The sequence below is a fragment of the Vulpes vulpes genome, chromosome 11 (genome assembly GCF_048418805.1).
Source record: "Vulpes vulpes isolate BD-2025 chromosome 11, VulVul3, whole genome shotgun sequence".
Lineage (NCBI taxonomy): Eukaryota > Metazoa > Chordata > Mammalia > Carnivora > Canidae > Vulpes > Vulpes vulpes.
In genome coordinates, this window is record NC_132790.1 from 92,002,226 (window position 1) to 92,029,436 (window position 27,211).

The 27,211-nt window shown below is 39.2% G+C and overlaps 1 protein-coding gene and 1 long non-coding RNA gene across 7 annotated transcripts in view; one reads left to right on the top strand and one right to left on the bottom strand.

Annotated features, from left to right (window-relative positions):
* Positions 1-15,095, top strand: part of LOC112909457 (uncharacterized) — a 28,818-nt gene extending 13,723 nt beyond the window's left edge. Inside the window, exons 2-3 of one of the 3 annotated variants that reach the window (XR_003233121.2) lie at positions 7,462-7,526; positions 14,467-15,095. This is a non-coding gene — a long non-coding RNA (uncharacterized lncRNA). The remainder of the gene's footprint in view (positions 1-7,461; positions 7,527-14,466) is intronic. The other 2 variants (XR_011995299.1, XR_003233120.2) reach the window with 2 other exon arrangements.
* A 3,590-nt stretch (positions 15,096-18,685) lies between these two features.
* PLSCR4 (phospholipid scramblase 4) overlaps positions 18,686-27,211 on the bottom strand; it is a 41,473-nt gene continuing 32,947 nt past the window's right edge. For all 4 annotated transcript variants that reach the window (XM_072727077.1, XM_072727076.1, XM_072727078.1 and 1 more), the window contains exons 6-10: positions 26,710-26,752; positions 25,527-25,753; positions 23,075-23,236; positions 21,585-21,743; positions 18,686-20,940 (exon numbers count right to left, since the gene is read on the bottom strand). In XM_072727077.1, coding sequence (XP_072583178.1) covers positions 20,893-20,940; positions 21,585-21,743; positions 23,075-23,236; positions 25,527-25,753; positions 26,710-26,752 — 639 coding nt within the window. In that variant the 3' untranslated portion in view covers positions 18,686-20,892. The remainder of the gene's footprint in view (positions 20,941-21,584; positions 21,744-23,074; positions 23,237-25,526; positions 25,754-26,709; positions 26,753-27,211) is intronic.

Here is a 27,211-nt window from a genome sequence, read left to right on the forward strand (position 1 = left end):
TGATTCCCTCAGAAAATATTCATTTTATATCAGCTGTTTACTATAAAGTATTTGCCATTTCTCCAAGATGGTTAACTATGGAATTTTTAAAATACAATAAGAGTTTTGAGGGACTAAATTTTTTTAAAACTATAAGATTTTATTTATTTATTTGACAGAGAAAGAGGAGAGAGCACAAGTAGAAAGAGTGACAAGCAGAGGGGAAGGGAGAAGCAGAAGCTCCCCACTGAGCAGGAAGCCTGATGTCAGACTCCATCCCAGGACCCGGGGATCATGACCTGAGTTGAAGGCAGATGCTAAACCTACTGAAGTCACCCAGGGGCCCTGTGGGACTAAATAAAATTTAATGTGAGGCCATGTGAATTTATTTAATCATATGTCTGCTTTCCTGTTGTGTAGAGAAGTACATCTTGGTGTAACTCCACCGATCTTTATATATATATGATAATCTAATTAATTGCAATCATAGGGCTAGAAACTAAAAAAAAAAAAATCAGTACAGTATTGTTTGTTGGATGAAATTTGAAAGAATAAAATGTATTTAAGAAATAATTTTTAAATTAACAATATTTCTTGTATTTTTAAACCATTTCTTTCCCCCTTATTTGTTTCCAAAACCTGAAGGCTGGCATCTACTATGTGTCATGCTGGTGGCAGGACACTAAACGCCGCATATTGAAGGCTAAGGTGAAGATTTGGCCTTTGGTCTTCGGTCACTGTCAAGACAATTCCAACTGATATTGTCCCCTTCTTGTCAATTGTTGCTGAGACTTTCATATTTCCATCTATAAAAGGAATCCTTGTGTCTTTCCACTGCATCGTTTGAAGAAAATTTGCTTTTGGTCACATGACAGTGTGAAGAGTTCCTTGAAATTGAGACATAGATTGAACATTTCCTCGAGTCATCGCAAAGCTCTGCTAATGCAATTTCACATCACTGATAGTGTCACTAATCTCCTTGTGCAGTTAAGCAACAAAACGTTTGCCTCTCAGAGGGATTATAAAAAGTATGATATTAGAAATGGGATATGTCATGATGATGTGCAAGGTGACCTTTTGTACCTTATGATCTTTTGCTTCTGCTGTGCCGTCTCACGAGAATTGCCTTCACTCCCCTCCCAGGCCCTGACACATGGCAGGCCCAGAGTTACACCAAGGCTTTCTACTTGCCTTGCAGCCTGCACATTAAACTTCCCCATGTAAACACATTTAATCATTCTAAAAGATGAATTTAGTTGATGTAGCATTTTTAAAAAATATTTTCATAGATTTGCTTGAGAGGTAGATATGTCACCATGAATTATGAATGAAACAAGGTAGAATTTACTAAATATTTTAAAGATTATATTAAATTTTTAAATTAACTTTTAAGATTATATTAATTATATTGATAATGCAATTCCATGCTACAGAACTTTGGGTGCTAGTTCAAGGGAGAGATTTTTGATCAAGTGTGCATTTCCAACCTCATAAATAGAATAACTCTTGCTCTATCCTTTAAAGCCACAAACTAAATCTGCAATAGTCATATTGCTTTTTACTCTATAGTGGACATGCAAGAAGAATATGGAGAGAGGTTTTTCTAAAAGAGAGAAATAAAAGCCTTTAATTTAATTTGCTGCTCAGTTTAGTAAGAATTACCTAAAATATCTGAGTCATTATTATTGTCATTTTTCATTCTTCACATGAGCTAAGCAATAATATGAATGAACAAATGAACAATATTCAGTAACAACAAAAAATGTGTTGTTCTTCCATGGGAAGTTTCAGGAATTCAACAATTTATCTGTGATCATTTGTAAGCATAAAACTAAATGCTCCTGGAAAGTTTTCTCTGCTATTCCTGTAATGGTTTGTAGGGTTCTTTGCTTCCTCCCTCAAGATCCACCTAACAATCTCAATCTTAAAAGAATCATTTGTCTTCTGCTTAATAGAAAAGTGGAAGCCGTCAGTATAAATGGTTTGAAGTACCTTCTTTCCCTATTCCCATTGCTGAATCTTGATCTTGGTCTTCCCAGCCTTCAAAACTGAGAGAAACAAATATTTGCTGGTTAAGCCACCCAGTCTAAGATATTGTGTTAGGGCAGCCTCACCTGCCTAGGACAGGTTCCAAAGATATTCTGTTTATGTGGATTATATTCATTGATATTTACTATATTCAAAATTAAAACAGACTCTTAAATAATTTATTCACTACATGTTAACTATGTGTTAACACAAATAATATATTTTATGGAAAATATATTTCCATAAGAAGAATGGTAAATTTTTTTTGAAGAATGGTAAATTTTAAAAATATTTTGCTTAATAGAAAACAGTTGGATTTTCATATCTTCTGCATTCAGTTGGTTGTGACTTTTTGCTTTTTGGTTGAAGTACAAAAAGAATATCTTGTCTCGTACAAATACATAGACAAAAAAAGACAAGATTATTATGAAAGCCTTTTTAGATAATTGTGGATATCCTTTGATGCCACAACCAAATTTGCGTCTGAAAGGTTAGTTGCAAAGTGAATCATGTCAAAGAATGTTTGGTATTCTGTTACATTAAAATTCATTGGTCTGTTTTGCACTTTGAATGGATTTTTATGTATTATGTTGTAACAGTGTGCACTAAAAATGTGAAGTACATTGGCTCATTGAGTTATGCAGATCTTCCAAATACACACTCGAGATAATAAGAGTGAAAAAAGTCAAATAAACTCAATATTATTATGAAAATGGCTTTGACTATTTCTAGACTGTACAGTAGTGGTTAAGAGAACAGGATCTGGCGTCAGACTCCTGACAGACTCCTTGGTTTGATTATCAGCCATATGGGGAAAAATCTGTGCATCCACTATTTATAGGACTAATAAAAATACCTTAATCATTAGGATTGCTGTTATATTGAAACACCATAATACATGTAGGTACTGGTGCACAGTCACTGAGCAAGAATGACAGTTCTTTTTATATTTCCTTTGGTTCCTAATTTTATCCTGTGCTTCTAGTTTGTATCTGTGTTATTTACTTTGACTTCATTTCCTCCTCTCACTTCTGATATTCAAGGTATATGTGACCCAGGTCAAACCTGAAAAAAATTGTCAGAGATTAGAATCTTTGGCTAAATCCAAACTGGAAGGCAGGGAGACAGGCAAATGCATATTTTTTTTTAGAAAGAGAGAAAATTTCTAGAATTTTAAGAGGTAAAGAAAGTGGGTCTTTAAATTCTAAGGATTCAAAAGCTGCACAGGTAAAGGATATAATTTATTAGGGATATTTCCTCATTAAGGAAAGGATATGATTTACTAAGAGGAGTCTATTCCTAGGGCTTCCTTGACCATCTCTGTAATAGGAAGCAGAGCTTCTCCTTCAGGCTGCTTGAGTTGATGGAACAATTGGAAAAAGCATTATGTCAACCTAAGAAGAATGGTTGCATTTGGCTCCTAGGCCATGGAAAAAGTAGCTGACTTCAGCTCTTTGTCAGACCTCTGACTCAACTTGGGTTCAAGTTTCCTGTTTTGGTTACTATTGCTGTGTAACAAGTTACCCCAAATGGCAGTGTCGTTTAAAACAACTATTTTATTAAGCTCACAGAGTCTACCATCAGAAATTCAGACAGGCACAGTATGAACAGCATGGCTCTGCTTCTCCTCGTCAAGGGCCACAGCTGGGAAGATCTGAAGGCTAGGGGAAAGTCTACAGAGCTAAAATCATCTGAAGGCTCATCCACTCCCATTGTGGGGGGTCAGCACCTACACACAGTCTATCCATGGGGCTGAGGTTAACTCATAATATGGCAGCTTTAAGGTAGTCAGAAGTTACATGGTGGTTTAGGGCTCCAAGTGTGAGTATTCCAGAAAATAAGTTAGAAATTGCCTTGCCTTTCATGACCTAGCTTTCTAAGTCACATTGTATCATTCTCACCATACTAAATTTGTTGAAACAACTGTCACAAGACTTATGTAGTGTGATAAAAATGTTTCACATACATGTTCACACACACACAGATGTGCACATGTGCATATACAGACACACAAACTCATTTAAATTGTGAAATTCTCACTCCCATGCATGGAGACACAACACTGAAAGAAATGCATCAAAACGTAAACTCTGGTTACTTCTGGGTGGTTGAATTATGAGTGATTTTATTTTCTTTATTTCTACTTTATTTTCCCATTTTCCTTGCCAAGCTTTCTCGTTCAATCTCTTCATACTTAGCTCTGCTACCAAAGAAACCTTAATCCTTCTCAAACTCAGTCCAGCCAGGCCCCAAACTATCCAAGTCTATCTCTGACTCACTGGGCTCTGAAGCCTCTTGTTGCTTTTCCTATTCATTCTTTATCACTGAGACTAAGCTCGTGGGGTAGGACTGTTCTTTATCTTAAGCTCCAGAGAACAGTTTCCTTGTCTGGAACTCAGGCAGTTTAAAATGTGGCCACAAATTCTTTGACACTACTCCTCACCTCTTGAATATAAGCCCTCAACCCAAGGTTCGTTTCTCACTGACATCCTGCTCTAAACAGATTTATATTTCAGCTTTATTCACTTCTGCTGAGTCTCTAAGTTAGCCTTGATAGAGTTCCCTAGTGCCTGGATTTCTGTGCCCAGTGCCAATAGCCTGACACTGAGCTTTAGTTGTTATTGCTGTTTTTTAAGTATTTACCAGTTTGAAGACATCTTCCCAATCTAGAAATGAATAAAGTCACTAATTACTCCTATGTATAAACATAAAAGTCAAGGCTCAGATACAAGAAACCTGCTGCCCTATAAACAAGTCCCTGTTATCTTTCATTAATGTGCCACTCCTGATAACAATAGCAAAGAAGTTTTAAAAAATATTGCTACCAACAGCCATCACTCCTCCCTTCCAGAAACTTCTGACATAGCTTCAGGTTGATCATTTGACCAACTGGAGTGTCCTTGTTTTCTCCTTGTAACAAATGTCTAAAACAATAGTGTAAACTTCCATCTCCTCAACTAGTAGCTTCATCTACTAGCAACCAGTTGCTCTGAGATAGAAATGAGTCTGACTAACATCTCCCAGGCTCCCATGCTTACTTCTGAGGCATCTGTTGGATTCCTAACCCTAGAGACAAGATAGGGCCTAGACAGGAACACTCTCTTGCAAAACAAATTGGTGAGGATAAAATTATTCCTGGATTTATATCCCAGGAAAATCAATATATCAACATAAAATTCAAATATCTCTTGCCAAAAGGCTTAGAAGATTATAAAAGTAGGGAGTCAAGCTGAATATATACAATGTGTTATATTTTTAAAGATTTTTTTTTTCCTTATGATCAATGAATATTTCCGAGTAGTGTCTCCTTCAAAGTAGCCACAGTGGCTAGGGACACAATTATTCTAATGATGCTATTCTCATCCATACCTTTTTAAATTCATCTTTTTGGAATTATTTTTATAGAGGCCATATTATTTTGCCTATACTCAGTGCATTTAGCTAACTTTTATTTAGTCTCTTTTCCTGCTAGACACTATTGTATGCAGTGAAGATATAATGGTAAACACGAAACACAAAATCCTTGCCATCTCTGGAACTCTTATAAACAAATAAACATAATATTTCTGATGGTGTTAAGTGCTGACAAGAAGGAGAGAGTGATTTCGGAGATGGAATATTTTAGACAGAGGAGTCAGGGCATGCCTTTCTGAGCAAGTGAACTGTGAAAAAAAGGAATAAGCTACTTTAGGATCTATGAAGGATGACCCAGGACCCTGGGAGAAAACTGAGTTTACTTCACAGCATATGGGTAAATGGAAAGCTACTGGAGGAGTTTCAAAAGGGTGTAACTTAATTTGGTTAATCTTTGAGAATAGATTTGAGATAAGTGGGTGAATGTGGTGAGTGATTCAACTGAGTCATAGAACTTATGGTACAGACTGAGTTTTGTAGTTTGGGGAGTCATTTTTAAAGCATGATTTCCAAAACTGTTGTTAGCAACAGAGACCTTAGAAGATTCTCTACATTGGCCTTGCCCTAAGTCCTTATGAAAAATAAACATCTTGTTAACAATGGGTGTGTATACAAGGGCAGTTAAGTTCGTAAAGAATCGAATGTGTCTAAGAATTGAACATATGAAATATATATAGGTAGATAATATGCGTGAAATATATATAGATAGTTATATATAGGTAGGTAACAGGTAGATTATGTTGCTTCTTTTTAGGAGGGTTAAATATGCTATTTGATTTTTTTTTTTTAAGGTTTTACTTATTTATTTAGAGAAAGAGCACGGGCGTGGGTACATGAGTGGGGGGAGCAGAGGGATAGACTTTCAAGCAAACTCCATGATAGGCAGGAAGCCCCTTGGGGGTTCTATCTCACAGCCTTGAGATCACGACCTGAGTCTAAAGCAAGAGTCAGATGCTCAACCAATTGAGCCACCCATACCCCCCCATGATGTTTGATTTTTAAAAAATGTTTCGTGAAAACTGTAATAGTACACTTGAATCTAGAGCTTGTCTAAATGAATGCATATTCAAACTTAGAAGAGCCCAACATTATGCAGTCTCCTTGTACCCTAAAAACAGAACTGGGTTCTGGTTCATAAAGGGAACTTAAATTAATCTATCTAGACGTATGGAAACATGGCATCCATACACATTTTTTTTCCATTTCACTTACTTTACCACTCAGACTTTGGGAATCTTCCCGTAAGTTTGTCTGTGATTCATCCTTGGGTCAGATGACTTAATGCTTCCATCTAACCAAGAGAAGGGAACATGATTATTTAAGAAATCCACGATCCCCACTCAGGATGCCAGGAGCCTCTAAGGGGGCTAATCTTGTGGCTTGGCACTTTTCATCTTTTCTTTTTCCTTAGAAAAACCAATGCTTACAGTTGGCCTGCTAACTGGCATTTCTTTTATCCCTTGAGGGTATTTCTGGGTCAGTATGCTTTGATAGCACATAAAAGACTCTACAAGAGCCCAGCTAGATTTCTTTGTACAGAGCAAAACAAACCCTGTTCCTACTCTTCCTTCTTTTCTTTTACTAGTAAACATGCTAATATTTGGAGTAGTCCAGTCCTATCCACATAATTATCTCATTGGAAGTCTCACAAAAACACTTATCAGAAAAAGAAATTTATCAAAACAAGTCAAGCATTATGATTTTAATATTACAGATGCAAAAGTGGAGGAGCACAATAGCTTCCTTTGTAGCCTAAGATCATTTAATTAGCAAGAGCAGCTGCTGAACTCAATGCAAAGTCTGGGCCCCCCAAAATTCTTGTACACTCTGATACACCCCATGTCTCTCCAGAAAACACCCCAAACTTGCTAGTTATGTGCTGCCCCACCCCTAAATGAATATTGGACACTGTCCCAGGGTGTCTGGTGTTCCCTTATCATATATTTGTTACTGATAGTGGTGACTTGTCTGGTTAATAAATAATTCTAGGCAATAGTTTTCAGATTGGCACAGATAATAATACTTCTTTCTTTTCAATAGACCATATACTGAAGGAGACTCTGTGGCTTATGTTCGAAACTGATACTGAAGGCAGCAGTTAGGAGGTATGTTTTTCTAAATTCCTAGTTTAATGCTGACGGGATATACCCTGAAGGTTACATTTCCACATGAATAAAAGCAGGATGATACCTTAAAAAAAAAAAAAAAAAGGTCATGCACACTCACACTCACACAACAAGCCAATCCAGCTGTGCATTTCCTTGGTTTAGTGTCTTTTCTGCGTGGTTCAGAAAAAAAAGATGAGCAAAATCCTCAAGTAGGTTGGTTTAGTTGGCTGAAGGAAGGAAGGATTAAGGGTGGGGTGGGGGAGATCCATGTGGGGTTGGAGAGTTATTTATTTATTAAGCTGGGTAGGGGAAACCAGGAAAGGAATTGAGCCAGTGGATGTAAAATCTAGAAATACTGGGGAAGAGAGATAAGTAATGAAAACATTTATTTATTTATTTATTTATTTATTTATTTTTATTTTCATTATTTTTTTAAAGATTTTATTTATTTATTCATGAGATACACAGACTGAGAGAGAGAGAGGCAGAGACATAGGCAGAGGGAGAAGCAGGCTCCATGCAGGGAGCCCGACGTGAGACTTGATCCCGGGTCCCCAGGATCACGACCTGGGCCAAAGACAGGCACCAAACTGCTGAGCCACCCAGGGATCCAGTAATGAAAACTTTTAAATCGTTTTACTGGGCATTAGCATGGTGGTCTCTGTTTGCTTCTTCCTCAAGTATTCAATCTTCTTAGAGCTCCTTTACATACAGAGAAGATATAATACTCTTCAGTGATTTTTGGAGTACTGTTTGCATTTTGTTTGTAGGGTTGACAGATTTCACAAGTAAAAATACAGGAAGCCCAATTAAATGTGATTTTCATATAAGCCATGCATATTTTTTATATGTCCAAGTCTCAAATATTGCATTGGGACAATCTTCTACTAAAAATTGATACTTGCAATTTGAATTTAACCAGGCATCTTGTATTTCATCTAGCAACCCTATTCTTCTGGCTAAGACATCGCTTAAACAAAAAAAGTTTATTTTCCCAGGTTACTTGCAAATTGGAGGTTTTGGGGGCAGTAACAGCTATTCCCAAACTAGACTGCACCTTGGAACCACCTGAGGAGCTCCAGATTCTGGTGGTGTTGCTCTGAAATTCAGGCAGGCTGTGGGATTTTTCGAAGCATTCCAGGTTGACACTAATGTGTTTCCCTAGTGAGGAACTGGTGACTGATGTCCAATGTCACATTAGACTGATGTCTAATCCTGCGCTACACGAAACAAAGACCTAAGAGACTTTTGGAAAGTACTCATACCCAGATCCCACCCTAGAGCAAATAAATCATTGGGGTGGGCGGTGGGGCGGGAAGAGGGGCCGGCCCCCTACACTGCAATTTAGGAAAAGCTCCTAATGAATGCTAAGTTAGGAAGTCCTAAAATGCAGCCTAAAATACGGCATCCTAAGGGAAGGCCATCTATAGGAAACTTAAAAGTTTATCTTTACTCTTTTAAATTATGAAATTAATATTTATTATAAGACATTCAACCAATAAAGTAGCATCTAAAATTAAGATGAATCCCCCAATTCTACTTTCCAGAGGTATCCACTGTCAAAGCCTTGATCTTATTCCTGGGCCATGTATACAGGGAAGAGGAGAGAATGAATCAATGAGAAGCAAATAAATGATACCTGTCAGTTATCTTTTAAAGAAAATGCCACACTTCACTTTCAATGGAACAGAACTTTCTTCATGTCACCACTTCAGGGAAATACTGTGTTTAGTCCAGGCTTCACCGTGAATCAGTGAAATCAGAAGCTGTATTATAGAAGGGGAGACGGGGAGGAGAGATTGGAGAGGACAAGCAACCTCTACTAGGATCATATTCCTGTGCTGACATCCTGATGTAATGGCAGTGGCCCCAGAGAGCACCCCTGGCCATTCCCTGTCCCCTCACACACTTGCTGCAGGGAGCAGAAATAACTTACCCAGCCAGTGAGTCTGCAAAAGGCCCTGGGCATAAGCAGCTCAGTCCACTCCTTTTGTGTCTCTCTGGGGAGGCAGCTTGTCCGCAGAGAGCACACCTTCCTAGCTCATCTGTGGGGTAGGTCTTATAGGGACAAGCCTCTACCAGGGATCTCTCTGGTTTTCCAGCTCTGCCAGGGACGGAGAGGGTAATTCTGCCTCTACCCCATTCTGTAGACATTTTATTGCCAGAGAACACCACATGTCCTTAAAAATAGCTTTATCAGAATAAAAATAATTTGTATTTCTTTCCTGTGTCTCTCTTGCAAATGGTTTCACTCACAAAGTAATCTCTCAAAACACCAGCAACGTAAATATAGTTTCCCTTTGAGAGTTATAGAGCTGTCGGGGAAGAAAATAGTGTAAGTTCTCTGGGATTTCTACATCAAGGCAGTTCCTGTGACTACACCTCAAACAAGTGCCATGAACATGTTATAACACAGAAAGTCACAAAGGCAAATGGGATAAGGAGAGATATGCAAGCATACGGAATGCAGAGAAAAATAGAATTTTTTTTTTTACTAGTAGAGAAAATAATAGGAAAGCAATTGAACAGGATAAAAATAGATGCTGAGAGTTGCCAGGGAGACTGCTGACATCCTATACTCCTGATTCCTGAATAAAATATTTTGCATCCAGCCATGTCATCTGTATGTTACCTGTCAGGTCAACAGGCAGATTAGGTCACATCTGGGCAAGAGTTGGGCTCCATTGAGCATTAGCTGTATTAGCTCTCCCTGTTAGGGTAGTGGCCTGATCGTCTTTGCGGAACTGATATTCCTTTTAAACTGACAATTACATTTCTTCAAGGCAGGAAAATCTAGCAAACAACAAATAATAGCCTTTTACAAGTACGTATATACATATATATATAATAAATGAATTGAACTTGGATGCGAGTGGTGACTAGACAAGACAGCATTATATCAACGGCTGAATGAATAAACTTCTATCACCCATGAATAAACATTTTAAATGCTTTTGTTGCTGTTGTAGCCTAGTAATTTCGTTTTGTCTCTAAAGTTGGAAGACTTCCGTGAAATTACTCTGGTTTATTGAAGTAGACAATAGATATGGCGTAAAAATGAGTTAGGGCATTATCTTTTTTTAAAGATTTTATTTATTTATTCATGAGACACACACACACACACACACACAGAGGCAGAGACACAGGCAGAGGGAGAAGCAGGCTCCACGCAGGGAGCCTGATGTGGGACTCGATCCTGGGTCTCCAGGATCACACCCCGGGCTGAAGGCGGTACTAAATCGCGGAGCCACCCAGGAATGCCCCAGTTAGGGCATTAGAACACAGAGGGCAGCGGCCACCGGATCCGCACTGTGTGCTCCTCCCGCTGCTACCCCCCACCCCCCGCCCCCGCTGCACCTCTCCCTGCTTCCCCTGCTGCACCCCCCGCTGCTCCTCCCCCTGCTCCTCCGGCTGCTCCCCCTGCTGCAACCCCGCTGCTCCTCCCCCTGTTGCTCCCCACACTGCTCCTCCCCCTGCTCCTCCCCCTGCTCCCCCCGCTGCTCCCCCCGCTCCTCCCCCTGCTCCTCCTGCTGCTCCTCCCACTCTTCCACCCGCTGCTTCCCCTGCTGCTCCTCCCCCTGCTCCCCCTGCTGCTCCTCCCCCTGCTCCCCCCTGCTCCTCCCGCTCCTCCCCCCGCTGCTCCTCCCCCTGCTCCCTCCCTGCTCCCCCCCTGCTCCTCCCGCTGCTCCCCCTGTTGCTCCTCCTCCCGCTCCTCCCCCAGCTGCTCTCCCTGCTGCTCCTCCCCCTGCTCCCCCCCTGCTCCTCCCACTCCTCCCCCCGCTGCTCCCCCGGCTGCTCCCCCCCTGCTCCTCCCGCTCCTCCCCCAGCTGCTCCCCCGGCTGCTCCCCCTGCTGCTCCCCCTGCTGCTCCTCCCCCTGCTCCCCCCCTGCTCCTCCCGCCCCTCCCCCCGCTGCTCCCCCTGCTGCTTCTTCCCCTGCTCCCCCCCTGCTCCTCCCGCTCCTCCCCCAGCTGCTCCCCCGGCTGCTCCTCGCTGCTCCCGCAGCTCCCCGCGCTGGGACGAAGCTGGGCCCTGGGCGCCTGGGCTCAGCAGCAGGTGCCCTCGGGGCAGCTCCTGGAAGGCTGAGTCCACAGGCGCACGCACCGCGCGGCTTCCCCGACTCGGTGTGAGCCTCCTTCCGGCTGTGGCCCATCCCGGGGGAGGGTGGCCAGGGGAGGAGGCCGAGCCTGGCCCCGGTGCTGGCACTGCCTTCCCGCTCGCAGCCTGGAGCAGGGCTGCAGGGGAGGGGCTTGGCCCCACCCAGCCATCACCTGGAGCCAGCCCCTGCCCCTAGACACCCCCCAGACCGCCAGACCGACTACCAAACACTGGGGGATGGGGGGATGGAAGGGATGAGCGAGTCCGAGGAGCCTTCGAGGGTGTCTGACCTCACTGTCTCGGCTCCAGCATAAACACATTTGCTGGCTCACACGGCACAGTGACAGCCCCAGCATTTGCACAGGCCTCGCGCTGCAACCCCACCCCCGAGGCCCGGGGGCAGGCCGGCCGCACCCGCTGGAAGTACTGAAATTCCACTACAGCCTCAGCCTGGGGGGGGGGGGGGGCTCCTAACACCAGGGGCCTGGCCCTAAGACCCTGCTCCCCAGCCTTCAACTGAGGGGATATTTATCTGGGGGAGAAAGTTTGGAGGGGAGAGCGAATGTATTAAGAAAATCAACTTTAAAAAGACAATTGAGAACATCAGAACTTTGAAACAGTTTTTTTTTTTCCCCTATTGCTTAAAATTCCAATGTTGTGAAAGATGTTGCATCACAGTGTTTTAAATCACTGTTACATTTTTGGTGTGGTGGAAGGAAATTGGGATAATAAATGGAGATCTGTATTTTTACTTCTGGTTCTCACTCTGAATTCCCGGTGTAACTTTGGGCACTATCTGAGCCTCTCTCAATTTCATTTATATAATAGAATGTAGAGCAGATAGTCCTTAGTGCCCCTTCTAACTCTAAAATCCTTTGATTATATTCATGAAAACTTCTAGATTAGTACCAATATATTCTTGACTGAGGAAAAGAAAAAACCAGCACACTTTATTGAAGAGCTCATGAGCTGGTGCTGCCCCCTATAGTAGACTGGCCAGGGGGGGCTGCAAACTAGATAAATACTTTGTCATTTAAATTGCTTCTTTCAGTCCCTCTCTAGGGGCCTATTCCAGCACAATCAAGAGCTTTAAAAAGTAATTTGTTTGTTTCCATCAGTTATAATGAAAGAAATTAAAACGCAAATAAATTATGTTTAATAATTACTAGCTAAGACAATTCGAGCAAACATGTCAAAACTACCCAAGGAATGGTTTGTTTCTGCAATTAAAAAAATAAATTAAAGAAATAAATAAATTTATCTGAGCCTGGATTGCAGAAGAGCTGACACTATTTTAGATGAAGCCTTTTTATTTAACAATAGCATTAGACACATTAAACACATTTTAAGAGAATCTGGAATTCAATAATATGATAGAGGGATAATATACATTGTTTCAAATTGAAAATAAAAAATTTAGTTGTAAATTAGGTCTAACAAATAATATAAAAGTTCAAAATTGTTTTGAATTTTGTATTTCTGTTAAAGCATTGTCCCCTGAATATTTTATTTTATAATAGAATTTTGTGCTGTTAAAAAAAATAGATCAGTTCCATTGCTGGCAATGTTGCAAAGAGCATCTTAAAGCCCTTTTGCTATAGCATACATAAAAAGTCTGGCTAAAGTGTAACCAAAAGTTATGTAAATGCAAAATGTAGCTCCTAAGAATGTAGGAGAATTTAGTAGAGGTCAAAATCAGGCACAATCTGAAATCTCTGACTATTAAACCGATGCTGACTCTTTCTCTGGCATCCCAGAGCGGAGTTACCAATCTTTATTGGCCAGTGGCTTAGACTTCACCTACTAAGATGAGACAGGAGATGAGCCATGGGCTTAAGCAAAGGCGTAGTGTTGGAATAGACACTACCAATAAAATGGGAACTTTCTTTTTTTAAAGATTTTATTTTTCATTTGAGAGAAGGAGGGAGAGAGCACAAGTGGAGGGGAGAAGCAGAGAAAGAGGGAAAAGCAGTCTGCCCCCCTGAGCAGGGAGCCCAATGCAGGGCTCCAGCCCAGGACCCTGGAGGCCCCTGAAATAAGAACTTTCAGAGACACACACTCCAGTGTAAAGGGTGAACTTGAAAAAAAATTCACCCACTGGGAAACTGCGATCAAGAGAAAGTTGGACTGTTTTGGCTTGTGCTATAGGTACAGAAAAAATTGTTCGCTGAGAATTTGTAACTAAGATTATCCTCATTTTTTTTTGTTTTCATATTTAAAATGCATACATGCATTGGGAAGCACCAAACTGATGGAATGGCATAAAAGTGATCTTCAGTTGGGAACACCACTGGGTTATCAGCAGAAACCAAAGCACACCTGTAGGAGAGAACATCCCCCCGGATAAAACCCCTCGGAGCCTCATGAGCTTCCCAGCCATAATCCTAAACTTCAGAGACCCCATGGGCTGACATGCCACCATCTTCCTCTATTTCTATCTCCCTATATTTCTGAGTTATCACACAATGATAAACCACACAGCACAGAGGCTAAAGAAGCACAAGGTCCAGTGGTTTAGAACGCAGCCTCCGGAGCCCCCTTCAACTAATGGTTCTGTGGACATGAGCTAGCTGGCTTCCTTTGTGCAGGATACCTAAATCTCCATTTCCTCGTCTATAAAATGGGGATTATTATAGTCATCTTATCTCATAGGGTTATGAGAATGGAATGAGTTAGTACATAGAAAATCCATACAAGCAGAATGGTGCCCAGTAGAAGCACCAGAAAGAGTAGCTGCTCTCGTCCTCATCATCATGGTCACCGTAGTTCTCTATCTAGTTAGTTGACCACATTATACCACCTGTCTCATGATTGCACTGGTTTCCCTCTCTATGTGCCCAGATGCATATTCATCTACCCTGGAACTGAATCTGGAGGCAAACCCAGCAACCACACATCTCAAAATTGTCGGAGTTCCTACGGCTGGCCTCCAGGCGGATAAGCAGCAGAACGAAGAGCTGCAAGAAAATGTCATGGGCCATCGTTGAGCTGGCTAATTACAGAAGGCTTTTAGAGTTGGCTCTTTACTTTTTGTTTATATATTATGTGAAGAGGCACCGTAAGAGGTGCCTCCGCCACCCCGACCTCAGCCCCGACCCCACCTCTGCCATACTCACCAGTGCACATTCACCCCCTGCTTGATTTCTATTTTTCCCCCCCTGGTTGATTTCTAGTTGGACCTTGACACTGGGCAACTCTACAAGCTCCCAACTTCGCTCAAGTTCACCTGCTGTGCTCTCCCTCCCTTCCTCTTCCAGGAGGGGTCATGTTTCTCCCCTTTCATCCAACATTTCCATTTTCCTTCATTTACTGTAGGGTGGGAGGGGGATTTCCTAGCTCCATCTTCTTCTGTCATCTCGTGATGAAGTTTGTTTCTTCCTCTGAAAAATGGTGTTGATGTTTGTCTCATGATGAAGTTGTGAGAATCGGGTAATCTATATTTTGAAATAAAATGATTATTTTATGCAATAATTATTTAAATTTGTGCTGCAATTGCATACTTCCCTGCTGTATCCTTGCTGAGGGATAGAGGACTACCTTTGCTAGATAGAGGACTGTCTCCTTGAACACCTAACACACTGTCATGCGCACATTAGAACTGTGTTCACTCATTCAACAAATATTTGTTGAGCATCTCAATTGTCCCACTCTCACAGGCTCTGTGTTTACTGTAACCACCAATCCCTGCTTTGCTTGATGGAAATTTGCTGAATTGACCTCTTTTTTTTTTTTTAATTTTTTATTTATTTATGATAGTCACAGAGAGAGAGAGAGAGAGGCAGAGACACAGGCAGAGGGAGAAGCAGGCTCCATGCACCGGGAGCCTGACGTGGGACTCGATCCCGGGTCTCCAGGATCGCGCCCTGGGCCAAAGGCAGGCGCCAAGCCGCTGCGCCACCCAGGGATCCCTGAATTGACCTCTTTGATTGTATTTACCATGTATTCAGCTCGCAGATAAAACTGTAAAATGCATCTCATTCACCTCCACCAGTGCCAGGAAGCGCACCTGGGCTAATGACACAACCAGCCTAAACTATGATTAAATGGGATAGAAATATATAGCACCTGAGATGGTGCTAGTGACAAGGCCTCTACCAACTGTGCCAACATCTCACTGAACACCTGCCAGCATGGCCCTCAGATATGTAAATTTTGTGTTTAAAAGTCTGTCTCATCCATTAGCCTGTGAACCCCTGAGGGTAGTAATTATGTATTTTTTACCTTTGTATTTCACTCTACCTTCAGATATAGTTCTAGGCTTGAATTTAGTAGAGGCTCAATAAAGTAATTATTAATAAAATGAAATAGTGGAGAGAAGGGTATGTTTTTTGAACGGTAAAACTTTTTACTGGTACTATGATAAATATTCCAAAAATATATCCACTGATTGCATTATGATTCATTAGGCAGATACTGAGTGAAAGCCTACTAGGTGCTATTAGTAGCCATGTTAAGTGTCACCAAGTATAATATTATGCTAGCTCACTCTGACTACACTTGGAATGCATCATGCTGTTTTTCTCCTTTCTGGGATTTACAATTTAAGATGTCTAGAAGCAAATGGGAAACAGATTCTGTGAAGGTCAACCAAATTATGGGAAAGATCCATTCACTAGCCAAAAAGTTAAATTTGGTACTAGTTTATTAAATCCAGGCCTATGGATTTTCCAAGTGTGCATCTTTCAACATATGTTAAATTAAGCCTTAAACACTGGGGTAGTGGGCAACGGATACTGAAAAGTAGCCAGCTGTCCCAGCAGAGCAGGATGCCATTCCCTGGAATCACTGCTTATTTTATACTTGAACTTAATTGAACATCTAGTTGGTGGAGAAATTCAACTACTAAATTAGTCTGGCACCCAGCTTTTTTGTATAATTTTTGGGAAATCTGGTCATTAAAATTGTTTTAAAATGCATCCTTCACTGACAGTCATAAATTCTATCAGCTTTCCTACATGATATAATGCTATAGAAATCACAGTTAAACATTTTTTTTAAAAGATTTTATTTATTTATTCATGAGAATACACAGAGAGGAAAAAGAGAAGCAGAGACACAGGCAGAGGGAGAAGCAGGCTCCATGCAGGGAGCCTGATGTGGGACTCGATCCTGGGTCTCCAGGATCACACCGCTGAGCCACCGGGGCTGCCCTCACACTTAAAATTTAAATGTGCCATAAGTCGATTAGAAATAAGCATTTATAAATAACTTGATTATGTTGGAAAGCTAGTTACTACTACAAACCACTACAATGACTTTATGAGAAGTAAGCTTATGTAAGAAAACAAGGACCCTGAACGAACCTGATAATAAATTAAAAACTATCTTTTGGGGAGCCTGCTTCTCCCTCTGCCTGTGTCTCTGCCTCTCTGTCTCTCATTAATAAATAAAATATTTTAAAAAACCCAACAAACCTATCTTAGTCCATTTTGGCTGCTATAACAAAAATACCATACATAGACCGGGTGGCTCCTTAACAACACATTTATTTCTCATAGTTCTAAAAGTCTAAGATCAAGGCTCTAGTGGATACTGTCTGGTAAGAGCCCATTTCCTGATTCATAGGTGGCTATTTTCTCACTGTGTCCTCACGCAGATGGGTCAAGGGAGCTCCTTGCCTTCTCTTTTATAGAGGTTTTATAGAGGTACTAATCCACTCATAAGGGCACCATCCTCCTGTTCTGATCATCCACCAAAGTCTCACCTCCAAATATATCACATTAAGGCATTAAATTTCAACATATGAATTTGGGGGGACACAGACATTCAGTCCATGGCATTCTACCCCTGGTCTGGACAAAATTTATGTCCTTTTCACAAGAAAAATACATTCACTCATCCTAACTGCCTTAAGAAAAAGTCTTAACTTCTTCCAGCACCAACTCAAAAGTCTGAAAGTCCAAAGTTGCATCTAAATCAGACTCAAGTTATGACTCTAGGGCCCACCAGAGCCACATCTGGGGTAGCAGAGGAGCATGGCAGGAGAGTGTAGAGAGCAGAGCCCCCATGCGCGGTAGCACCAGGTAGTGTGTAAAGAGGTCCAACAGATATTGAAATCCCCTCCTTTGAACCAATCAGCCCCAAGCCCTTGCAATAGGGGCCGTAACGGGAGTGGTAGCTCTGTTAACTACTAAATCACCTTCAAGGTCATTGCTCCATTGTCTTGGAGAATAGTTTCCTGGCTTCTGCTCAGAAGGCTCATCCACACTAATCTCCTTGGCCATATACTCAATGTTCTCATCTTTCACTGTGTGGATAGGCTGAAAAATTTCTAAGTGTTTACGTTCTGCTTCCTTTTGCTTAACAATTCTGTCTTTAAGTCATTTCTCACTCCTTGCATTTTACTATAAGAAGTCAGAGGAAGTCTAACTGCACCTCTAACTAAACATCTAGTTTTATCACTTGCAAGTTCTGTGTTCTACAAAACACCAGAACATGAACACAATTCAGCCAAGTTCTTTGCCACTTTATTATAAAGAGGGCCTCTCCTCAAGTTTCTGATAACATGCTCCTCATTTCCATCTGAGGCCTCATTAGTATGGCCTTTATCATTCATGTTTCTACTAACATTCTGTTCAGGATTACATAGCTATTTTCGAAGAAAGTCAAGGCTTTCTCTACAGCTCTTTTTTCTTTCTGAGCTCTCACCAGAATCACCTTTAAAGTTCTGTTAAAATATCTAGACTTCTAGAATGCATCTCAAAACACTTCCAGGTTCTATCTATTACCCACTTCTAATGCTGCTTCCACATTTTTAGGTATTTGTTATAGCAGCACCCCTACTTCGCAGTACCAATTTCTGTCTTAATCCATTTGGACAACTGTACAAATATACCATAGGCTAGCTGGCTTAAGAAATATTTATCTTTCACAGTTCTGGAAGCTGGGAAATTCAAGAGTAAGGTACTGGATTATAAGGACACTAATCCTGTTCATGAAGGCTCCACCTCCAAATATCACTACATTGGGATAATACATAATTTGGGGGGGGGGAGGGGAAGGACACAAACATTCAGTCTATAGCAGAGACTCAATCAAAAGCCAAAAAAATAAAATAGTATTTTGCTATAAACCATATTATATTTATTTAAAAGCCAAAAACAATATGATGAAGCATGAAAACACACAAATTTCAGAGAGTAGCTTTTTTTTTTAGTTGAATCTGGTCAATTTTACACAATGAAACACTATTTTTTTAAAAGATTTTATTTTTCATTCATGAGAAACAGAGAGACAGAGACAGAGACAGAGACACAGGCAGAAGGAGAAACAGGCTCCATGCAGGGAGCCCAACGTGGGACTCGATCCTGGGTCCCCAGGATCACACCCTGGGCGGAAGGCGGTGCTCAACCGCTGAGCCAACCAGGCTGCCCACAATGAAACACTATTAAGAAATATGAGATTGTAATATGAACCATAATATAAAAATATAAGACACATAGTATTACTTTTAAGAAAAGTGAAATAATAACTGTAAGAGACAACTTAATACCACAAAAATTTTAAGCAGAAATTAAAATGTCGTATGTTAAAAGTAACTCTTTTCTTAGTATTATACAGCAGGTCTTGGGATGTAGGGACATAGGCAAGTAAAAAAGGACGTTTATAGAAATAAACTTTCTCAATACTATTTGATTTCATATATAAAATGTCAGACATTTTAAGAAATAATATAAATGTCTAAGACTAAATGTCTAATTATATTTTCAAATATAAGATAATTAGTTTTTAAAAAAGCAGCAGTTTTACATTTTTTTTTAACAAGCTGGTAGTAGCACCCAGAAATAAAAATTACAAGACACCGAGTAAAACAACTTTACCATGAAAAGATAAATATAATTTAAAGACAAAGCACCTTTCTTTGACTTCAATAGGAACTGTGGGCAAAGGCCCTCATCTCTGAATAATCCCATCAGAGAACACTCAGGCTTGTTTTCTTTAACAAGGAGAAAAATATATTTCATTCTACATACATACTGGCTGTGTTGAAAGAACACAGTCCAGGTCCTGATAGGAAGGTAGAGTGCAAAAGAGGCAGGCTGATTCATCAGTCTATTCACTATTACACTATACTTTTAACTAGCTTATAAAACAAGTACGTTTATACTTTATGTCATCCTACATAATTTTACTGTTAAGCTATAGTTCACAAAGTAGCAGCATGTTTGCTGTGTTTTATTATTTTCCTTGCATAGATATAGATTTATCTATCTCTAAGTTAAGAAATATTAAACAATGTTAAGATTTGTAGTTTTTGCTTTTACAAAGTGCTACACAGAATGTCATATTTGACAGAGACAAAACTCTAACTCTTGCCATTAGAAAAACATGGTGATTATCAGGGATCTTCTTGAAAGAAAAAATACAACTATCTTTTCTGTGTCACATCAAAAAGATACAAAAGTTCAATAGGCAATCTTAAAGATTTGGCCAAACATATTTAAAATATGTTTTAAACCTCTTGGACTAAATGCAAGCTCCTTATAAGGGCACTGATGTCTCTAAGTTGCTCAGAGATCTAGACTGGCTGTGGCCCTACTCACCTCTTTTCCTGATAGTCTGATCCTGACTCCATACACAGGCAGGTCCTGACTGACCATGCTAGCGAATGAGAAAATATGCATGGAAAATATAAACCTATAAATTTTATGATTAAAAAATGTTTTATTTGGTAATAAAATAAAAATTTCCATTGAAACTCATAAACTTGCAAAACAAAATTTTGATACATACGCACAAATACATTTTTCCTTGTACAATAAAACATAGTATTTCTATCTGCCTTCCTTTTTGTTTTTTAATATCAAAAGTATCATTCTTTTCACCTGGAATCAAATCTGTCTTCAGTAACAGGACAAGAGGTAGGAGTGGTAGGTATAAAAGCCATCTTACTCTATCTCAAAGATAACTCTAAAAAGCTCACCATTTCATGACCTATTAATGTGAGAGCTCTAGGATTCATTTTCCCTTATTTCATGGTAAAGTGTTTTGAAGTTCATTGTAATGTGTCTACTTGGTTAATGAGTCATAGCCTTTTCAAGATTAACTCCTAGTCTACCAAGTGGACAAGACAGATAATCAATTAAAACACATGTTTAGATTGTATTCTTGCCCTTACACTCTTAGCCTACCTAATAAGAATGAGAGCTAATAACCAGTAAAAATAATCTGCAAAAGCAGATATATTTGCAAATGATTGAGAGGATTCTAGGCCCAACTTTTCTAATCGTTTTTAATTAACCATGATTGCTGATTTGCTGTGTCCATCTATCTTGATGAACGTCGTGTTGGAGATCTTTCAAAATACATGAAGTCCTGAAATTAGAAAAAGAATTAAACATATATATATTATATATATATATATATATATATAGAGAGAGAGAGAGAGAGAGAGAGAGAACTGTATGTATAAAGATACATACTAATTAGATGCAATGCATAAAATATTATCCTTTATAATTTATCAGGTGGTCCTCATTCTAGTTAAGAATAAATGAATCAAATGAAATCTTTACGAAGAGGACCTAATATGAACAGCAGCAATTACAAACTTGGAACTGCTGATAGCCAATAACTTTAGAGTTATTTTATTTCATTAAGAAGTCATATGATAGGCATCCTTAAGTAATGAGAAAGACAACATGCAATGATAATTACACCCACTGGATGCCTAATATACTCCAAGCACTCTTCTGGCCCCTTTATTCATATGATAGTTAATGCTCATCACCCTAAAAAATATAAGTATTTTTATCTCCATTTTACAGAGAATGGATAATTATCTCCATTTTAAGGAGAATGAGGCCTGGAAGTGCTAAACACTGCAAAACATGTAACTAGTAAGTGGCAGAGACAGACATTGGCCTGGGTTCAAAGGTTATTACCTTCCTATATTGCACTATACTGCATCTCATGGTGAAAATAATTCTCTCAAAACAACTCAAAAGCAAAAGGCTTACAATGAGGAAGCAAGCTCCAAAAATCATGGCTTTCATCTTCACATCCAAGTCTAATGGGAACTGAATTTCAAAGTGGTCAGCATCGCTCATTGCTGATAACAGACCATTCCATTTCCTAATAATGCTGCCGGTGTCTGTTGTGCCATCAAGGGATTTGACCTACAAAGATAAGAATGTGACTTTATGATGTATGAAAAGTTTTGTTGTATATATTTCATTCTTCTACTTCTACTTTATACTGAGATAGCATAAATACAATATATAAAATTAATATAGTAATAATGTAATTTCAAATAAGGAATTATGGCCATGAAGGGTTAAGTGCCTCGCCACTGGTTCATAACTGAGTTGGGCTAACAGTTCTCAAGCCAGGGCTCTTTCTTCATCCTCAAATGAGTTATTAGGGACATATGACATGAACTGATTCAGAAATTATTTCTCATATAATAAAGGATTGGAATTGGAGGCTGGGAGGGGATCTCTACAGTCTAGAGAAACACATGAGCAAAAGGAAGCACAGCTGTATGTACTTTACAGACTTCATATAATCACTCAAGTTTTTGTGGGCGAAATCCACCCTGTCTTCTTAAAGTATGCCAGAATCCCAAGGAGCCATAACTTCTAAAGGGGGAACTCAGGCACTTGCCAGAGGAAAAATAGTGAAATGCTAACCTTTGGAGATCAGAATGATCATATACCTCCTGCCCCTAAAACTGGCTTGTTTACATTTTCCATTTCTCTACAATGGCCTTTTAATACATAAGCAATGCTTGAAGAACTAAAAAAGTTTATTCGGTGTCATAGGAAATATCTGAATCACCAACTTTAGATAATAAGCCTTGCTGAACTGCCAGGCATTCAAGGATTCTCTAAGAAATTCAAGAAACATTTCTAGGAATCTCCTTTGTCAGATTCATAGGATAGAAAGCAATTGTTTCATAGTAACTGAGATAAAGGCAAAACAAGAGGATTTTTTATTTTCCTGAGAAAATGTTTTCATCTACTATGAGTTTTTTTTCCCATGTTATCTATATTATCCTATCTCTTAAGGGCACAGATAAATTTCTACCATGCAAATAAACAATTTGCACAATCCTGGGGTGCTTCATATGTTCTGTGATATGTTGGGCACTTTCATTACTCAGGATCTGTATCCCATTCCTGCAAATCTTTGGTAAAAATGGTTAATTAAATACAACCAAGAATAAAATAAATGGATTCAGTCGAGCTATTTACTTTCAGGTTTAGTGTTTTAAATGGGTACTTCTTACCTTTAAGACTGAAATAATAAAAAAAAAAGTAGCTCACATTTTGAAAAACATTCAGCAATCCACTAACCATAATTTGAAAATGATTTGATGTCAACCAATGACTATTTCCTCATTCTACTTTATCCATTCACATAAAAAATAATCTAAAACCAAAGAATTCTAAGATGTTAGTGTGTGCAGAAAAAAAATAGTCAAAATGTTATTTTTACATTTGTTTACCTCAAAAACAGAATCTGAACCACAGCCATAGGTTGAACATGGCCCACGCACTCTCATCACATTTTCTTTCTTCGCATTCTGGATGCTGTAAACTGCCCTGCACAGGTTCCAGTGTTCTGCAACAAAGCCAATGGTGACACCAGGAGGACACTGCACCTCCAGCTGCAAAGAAGCAGTAACAGAGAGAAGGATGCTACATACTTACCCATTACATGTACTTACCACCTGGACGTGCTCTTAAGTCATTCAAGGACGAGAAAAATCATTACTGGTAGGGAGTCTTCTATTTTAACCAGGCTATTTCTTAGGGTTGTTATGTTAGTGAACAGCCTTGAGAGATGAGATCACATTTCTCTTTGGAACAAAGTTACTGCTTCTTATAAAATGGCCAGTTCTCTAAGCTCAGTGTTGTATGCAGCCTCTGCCTGGGCTCCTCTGAGTCAACCCTGCAGAACATGAAGGCGAGGGGACCTACACCAAAATGCTGCTCATGATGCTCATGCTGTTTACTGTACTGTGATAGAGTTCTTGGTCTCTGCTCTAGGTGTCTCATGTCTTCTGGCACAATCCATGAAAAAGCAACAAGGTAACTTCTTAGGTTTAAATCTCAGACAATGACAATTGTAATAGAAAACAGAGAGAAAAGAGGAATTCTGAAAACTGTATTGTGAAAACAACAGAATCTGTATATGAATATATAAAGCCATTCTTAAAAGTTTTAAGATTGTCCGCTACCCTGTTTTAGCTATTTATCTTTATAGTATTCCTTTGTGAAGAACTAAGATCTTCATATTTAATAATAACCAGTCATAAAATTAAATTATTTAGTAAAAGCCCAGAGTTAAAGTTCTACTGGTGGTTTTTCTGGTATCGTATACTTTTCTAAGAATTTTGAGTCCACTGGGTTTCATTATTTATGGTGTAAGACTGTACAGCTTCATGAACTGTCAAATCAAGATATTATTTTAAAAGGATAGGGGATCCCTGGGTGGCTCAGTGGTTTAGCGCCTGCCTTCAGCCCAGGGTGTGGTCCTGGAGTCCCGGGATCGAGTCCCACATCGGGCTCCCTGCATGGAGCCTGCTTCTCCCTCTGCCTGTGTCTCTGCCTCTCTCTCTCTCTCTCTCTCTCGTGAATAAATAAATAAAATCTTTAAAAAAATAAAAAGATATTATTGTTCATATATATAGATTGACACATATGCATAAGCATGTAAATTCAACAGCTTCCTAGGATTAAGATCTCATGTAAGTTTAGGCTTAGAGATAAAAAAAATAAAAACTGTATACAAGTAAATTACTTGAAAAAATTCACTTGAGAAGAAAATCCAAGTCATGAATATGAAGAATTCCTAGTATATCCAAAAAATTGAGGATTAAAGATGAAGATTCATCTCAAATATTAGACTGTTATTACAAAAATAGTAATGAGAGAGAAGTAAGATTCCTGCAAATAACAACTAACATTCTCTGAGCACTTCCTATCTGCCAGGTACTGTAACGAATAGTTAACATTTATTTACTATTTATTTATTTTTTATTTTTTATTTTTTTTTCATTTATTTACTATTTAATCCTCAACGCAATCCTGTGTGATAGGTACTATTATTATTTTCATCTTATAGGAAATCAAAACTCAGAGAAGATTATAAGTAAATTAACATTTAGTAAGTGCTGGTACTTAAGTCTTTGAAATATCCCAGTAATCCTATGGAATATTATGAATATTTATGTACAAGAGCAGTGAGGTTCTTAATAAATAAATTGCAAAAATTTAAGTAGATGGCATATCTAGAATTCTAAATTCTTGCTGACCTCTCTCTCTCAAATCGCTTCAAACAACCTTTTTAGAGTCCCACAGGTTATAGAAGAGGAACCCAGCTGTCACTCAGAATACCTACTCCCTAGTTCTAGCATTCAGGGGAGTGTAACACCCTCATCAGGCACTTCATCTTTCTGAACTAACTTTTCTTTATCTGTGGCAAGATAGATGGGTAGTGTAAAGTTATCCAAACTTTTCCAATCTTCATTTAATGTCTGGGATGGGTAACGCAAAGTTTTCCAAAGTCTGGGATGACTAGTGTAGTCTTCCAATCTAAAAGGATATGATGATGTCTAAGGACAGCTTATCTGGGGATATGTAGGTACATTTAGACAAATGTGTGTGACTTCTATTCTAGGTCATAGGTACATTTCTAATTCAGTAGACACAACTGACAGCACTGTGGTCACTGAATAAATAACCCTAATTTGTGCCTGACCCACCAAATAGCACCAGAAGACAAGAACCCACAAGGTGATTTCCCTTAGGTGAGACAATCTGGCTGCCTTCTTCCCCACTCTCTTCATTCATTCTGACCAGCGAAGCCAGTGAAAGTCCCATGTGTTATTCTGGAAGGAGCACAACCATTCTGTGAAGAGTTGGATCAGTTGGATTAGACCTATGTTCTCTGACCTCTTGCCTGGTGGAGGGACAACAGAAGCAACAGCAGCTGCATCTGAAAGGTCTCTGCATTGTCATGATTTCTCGGCCCATATAGTCAGTGACCCGGAGGATGAAGGGCCTTAGTGTCCGATAAGCATTTCTGGTATAATCGTCTGTGTCTTCAGTTACAACGTAAACCATCTGGTCCAGGTTGTTTTTAATGTCATATCTATTATTAGTTTCAAAAGACGTCATCACTAAAAAATAAAATGAGAAAGCCACTTTAAATTAGAAGCAGTTAAAATGGGCACCAAGAAGTCTTTTAAAAGTATTTCTTAAGGGCTTAAAGCAAAATAGATTTTTATTTTTATTTTTATTTTCAAAAGAGCTTTTTAAAGTTTAAAGTGAAATATATCCAATTGATTGGGACACCAAAAAAAAAATACAAATGCCCAATAAATATTTAGTAATTTTGAAAATTTAAAACATCTTTTTAAGAGAAGGTCAGTATAAAATGATTTTAAAAACTTTTCCACATAAATGTAAAGACTGAAACTATATTCCTGGAATACCTGCATGCAGAAAACTTTAATTGTAAAACCATTTAAGTGAAATTATACATTTACCATCAATTAATCAGCTCATGAAATATACTGAAATGATTAGGGTCATTAACTAACTGCAAATACGAAAATATACCCAGGAAACTCTGAGGCTCTATGTGGTGGTCAAATGAACGTGTAGATATGAGAGTAAAGTGAAGGTCAGTAATCTAGTGAGGATAAACTGAGATCAAGCATGTTTATTGTGATTTATTTTTACTTCCAAGGTAAGGGCACTGGACTAGAACGTAGCAGGTTTAGATTCTATTTCCTGCTCTACCACTGATTAGGTGACTGCGGTGTCCCTGGCTAATTCATTTAACCTCTTGGCTCCTCCTTTTCCTCTTCCAGGAAAGATATTCATAAGGTGAGGGAAGTTGACCAGATAAAATGAATGTCTTTTTCAAACCTAAGAACTTATGATACATAAATAGATAAAATCATACAAAATAATTCCCTTTATTACTTTCTTGAAGAAAGGGTGTAAAAGAAGATAATCTTTTCTCTTTGAACCACTTAAAAATCATCAACATAAATAAGGAACTAGATACTGGATGATACAAATTTCTACCTGATTCAAACATTGGTGAACACGACAAAATTATACATACTTTCCAGAGGCTCGAAATGCTGAAGGACGTGTATGATGTCCAACTGTTGGGAGAGAACAAAGCAATTAGGAAAAACAGAAATAATGGAAGGAAATGAAATCAGTGTTAGAAAAGAAACGGATAAGATAGTTATGAAAATGTGTATCAACTGATACCAAAGTATCTTTTTGAAACCGAACAGAATAAAAAAAAAATTATCAAGTGAAACTGGCCTATCTGTACCCGGTCAGCAGAGAACCTGGTCCAGATAGGGAAACCACTTTTCTTCCCTTCTACTTTAAAAGATAAAACAGTTGCCCGCTACATCAGAAGAGCATCTTCTTGCTACAGTGCCGGCACCTAGAAGAAGCTGTGTTGACGCAGATTGTTTCTAGCTCAGGCCCTCCTCCCTGGTGTCACTGACATGTCACTCACAGACTGGAGTTGCTCAGAAGTTCAGGATGCTTTAACATGGACCAGCCACAGAGAAAGCTATTTTCTCAGTGGCTTATAGGAAGCAGGT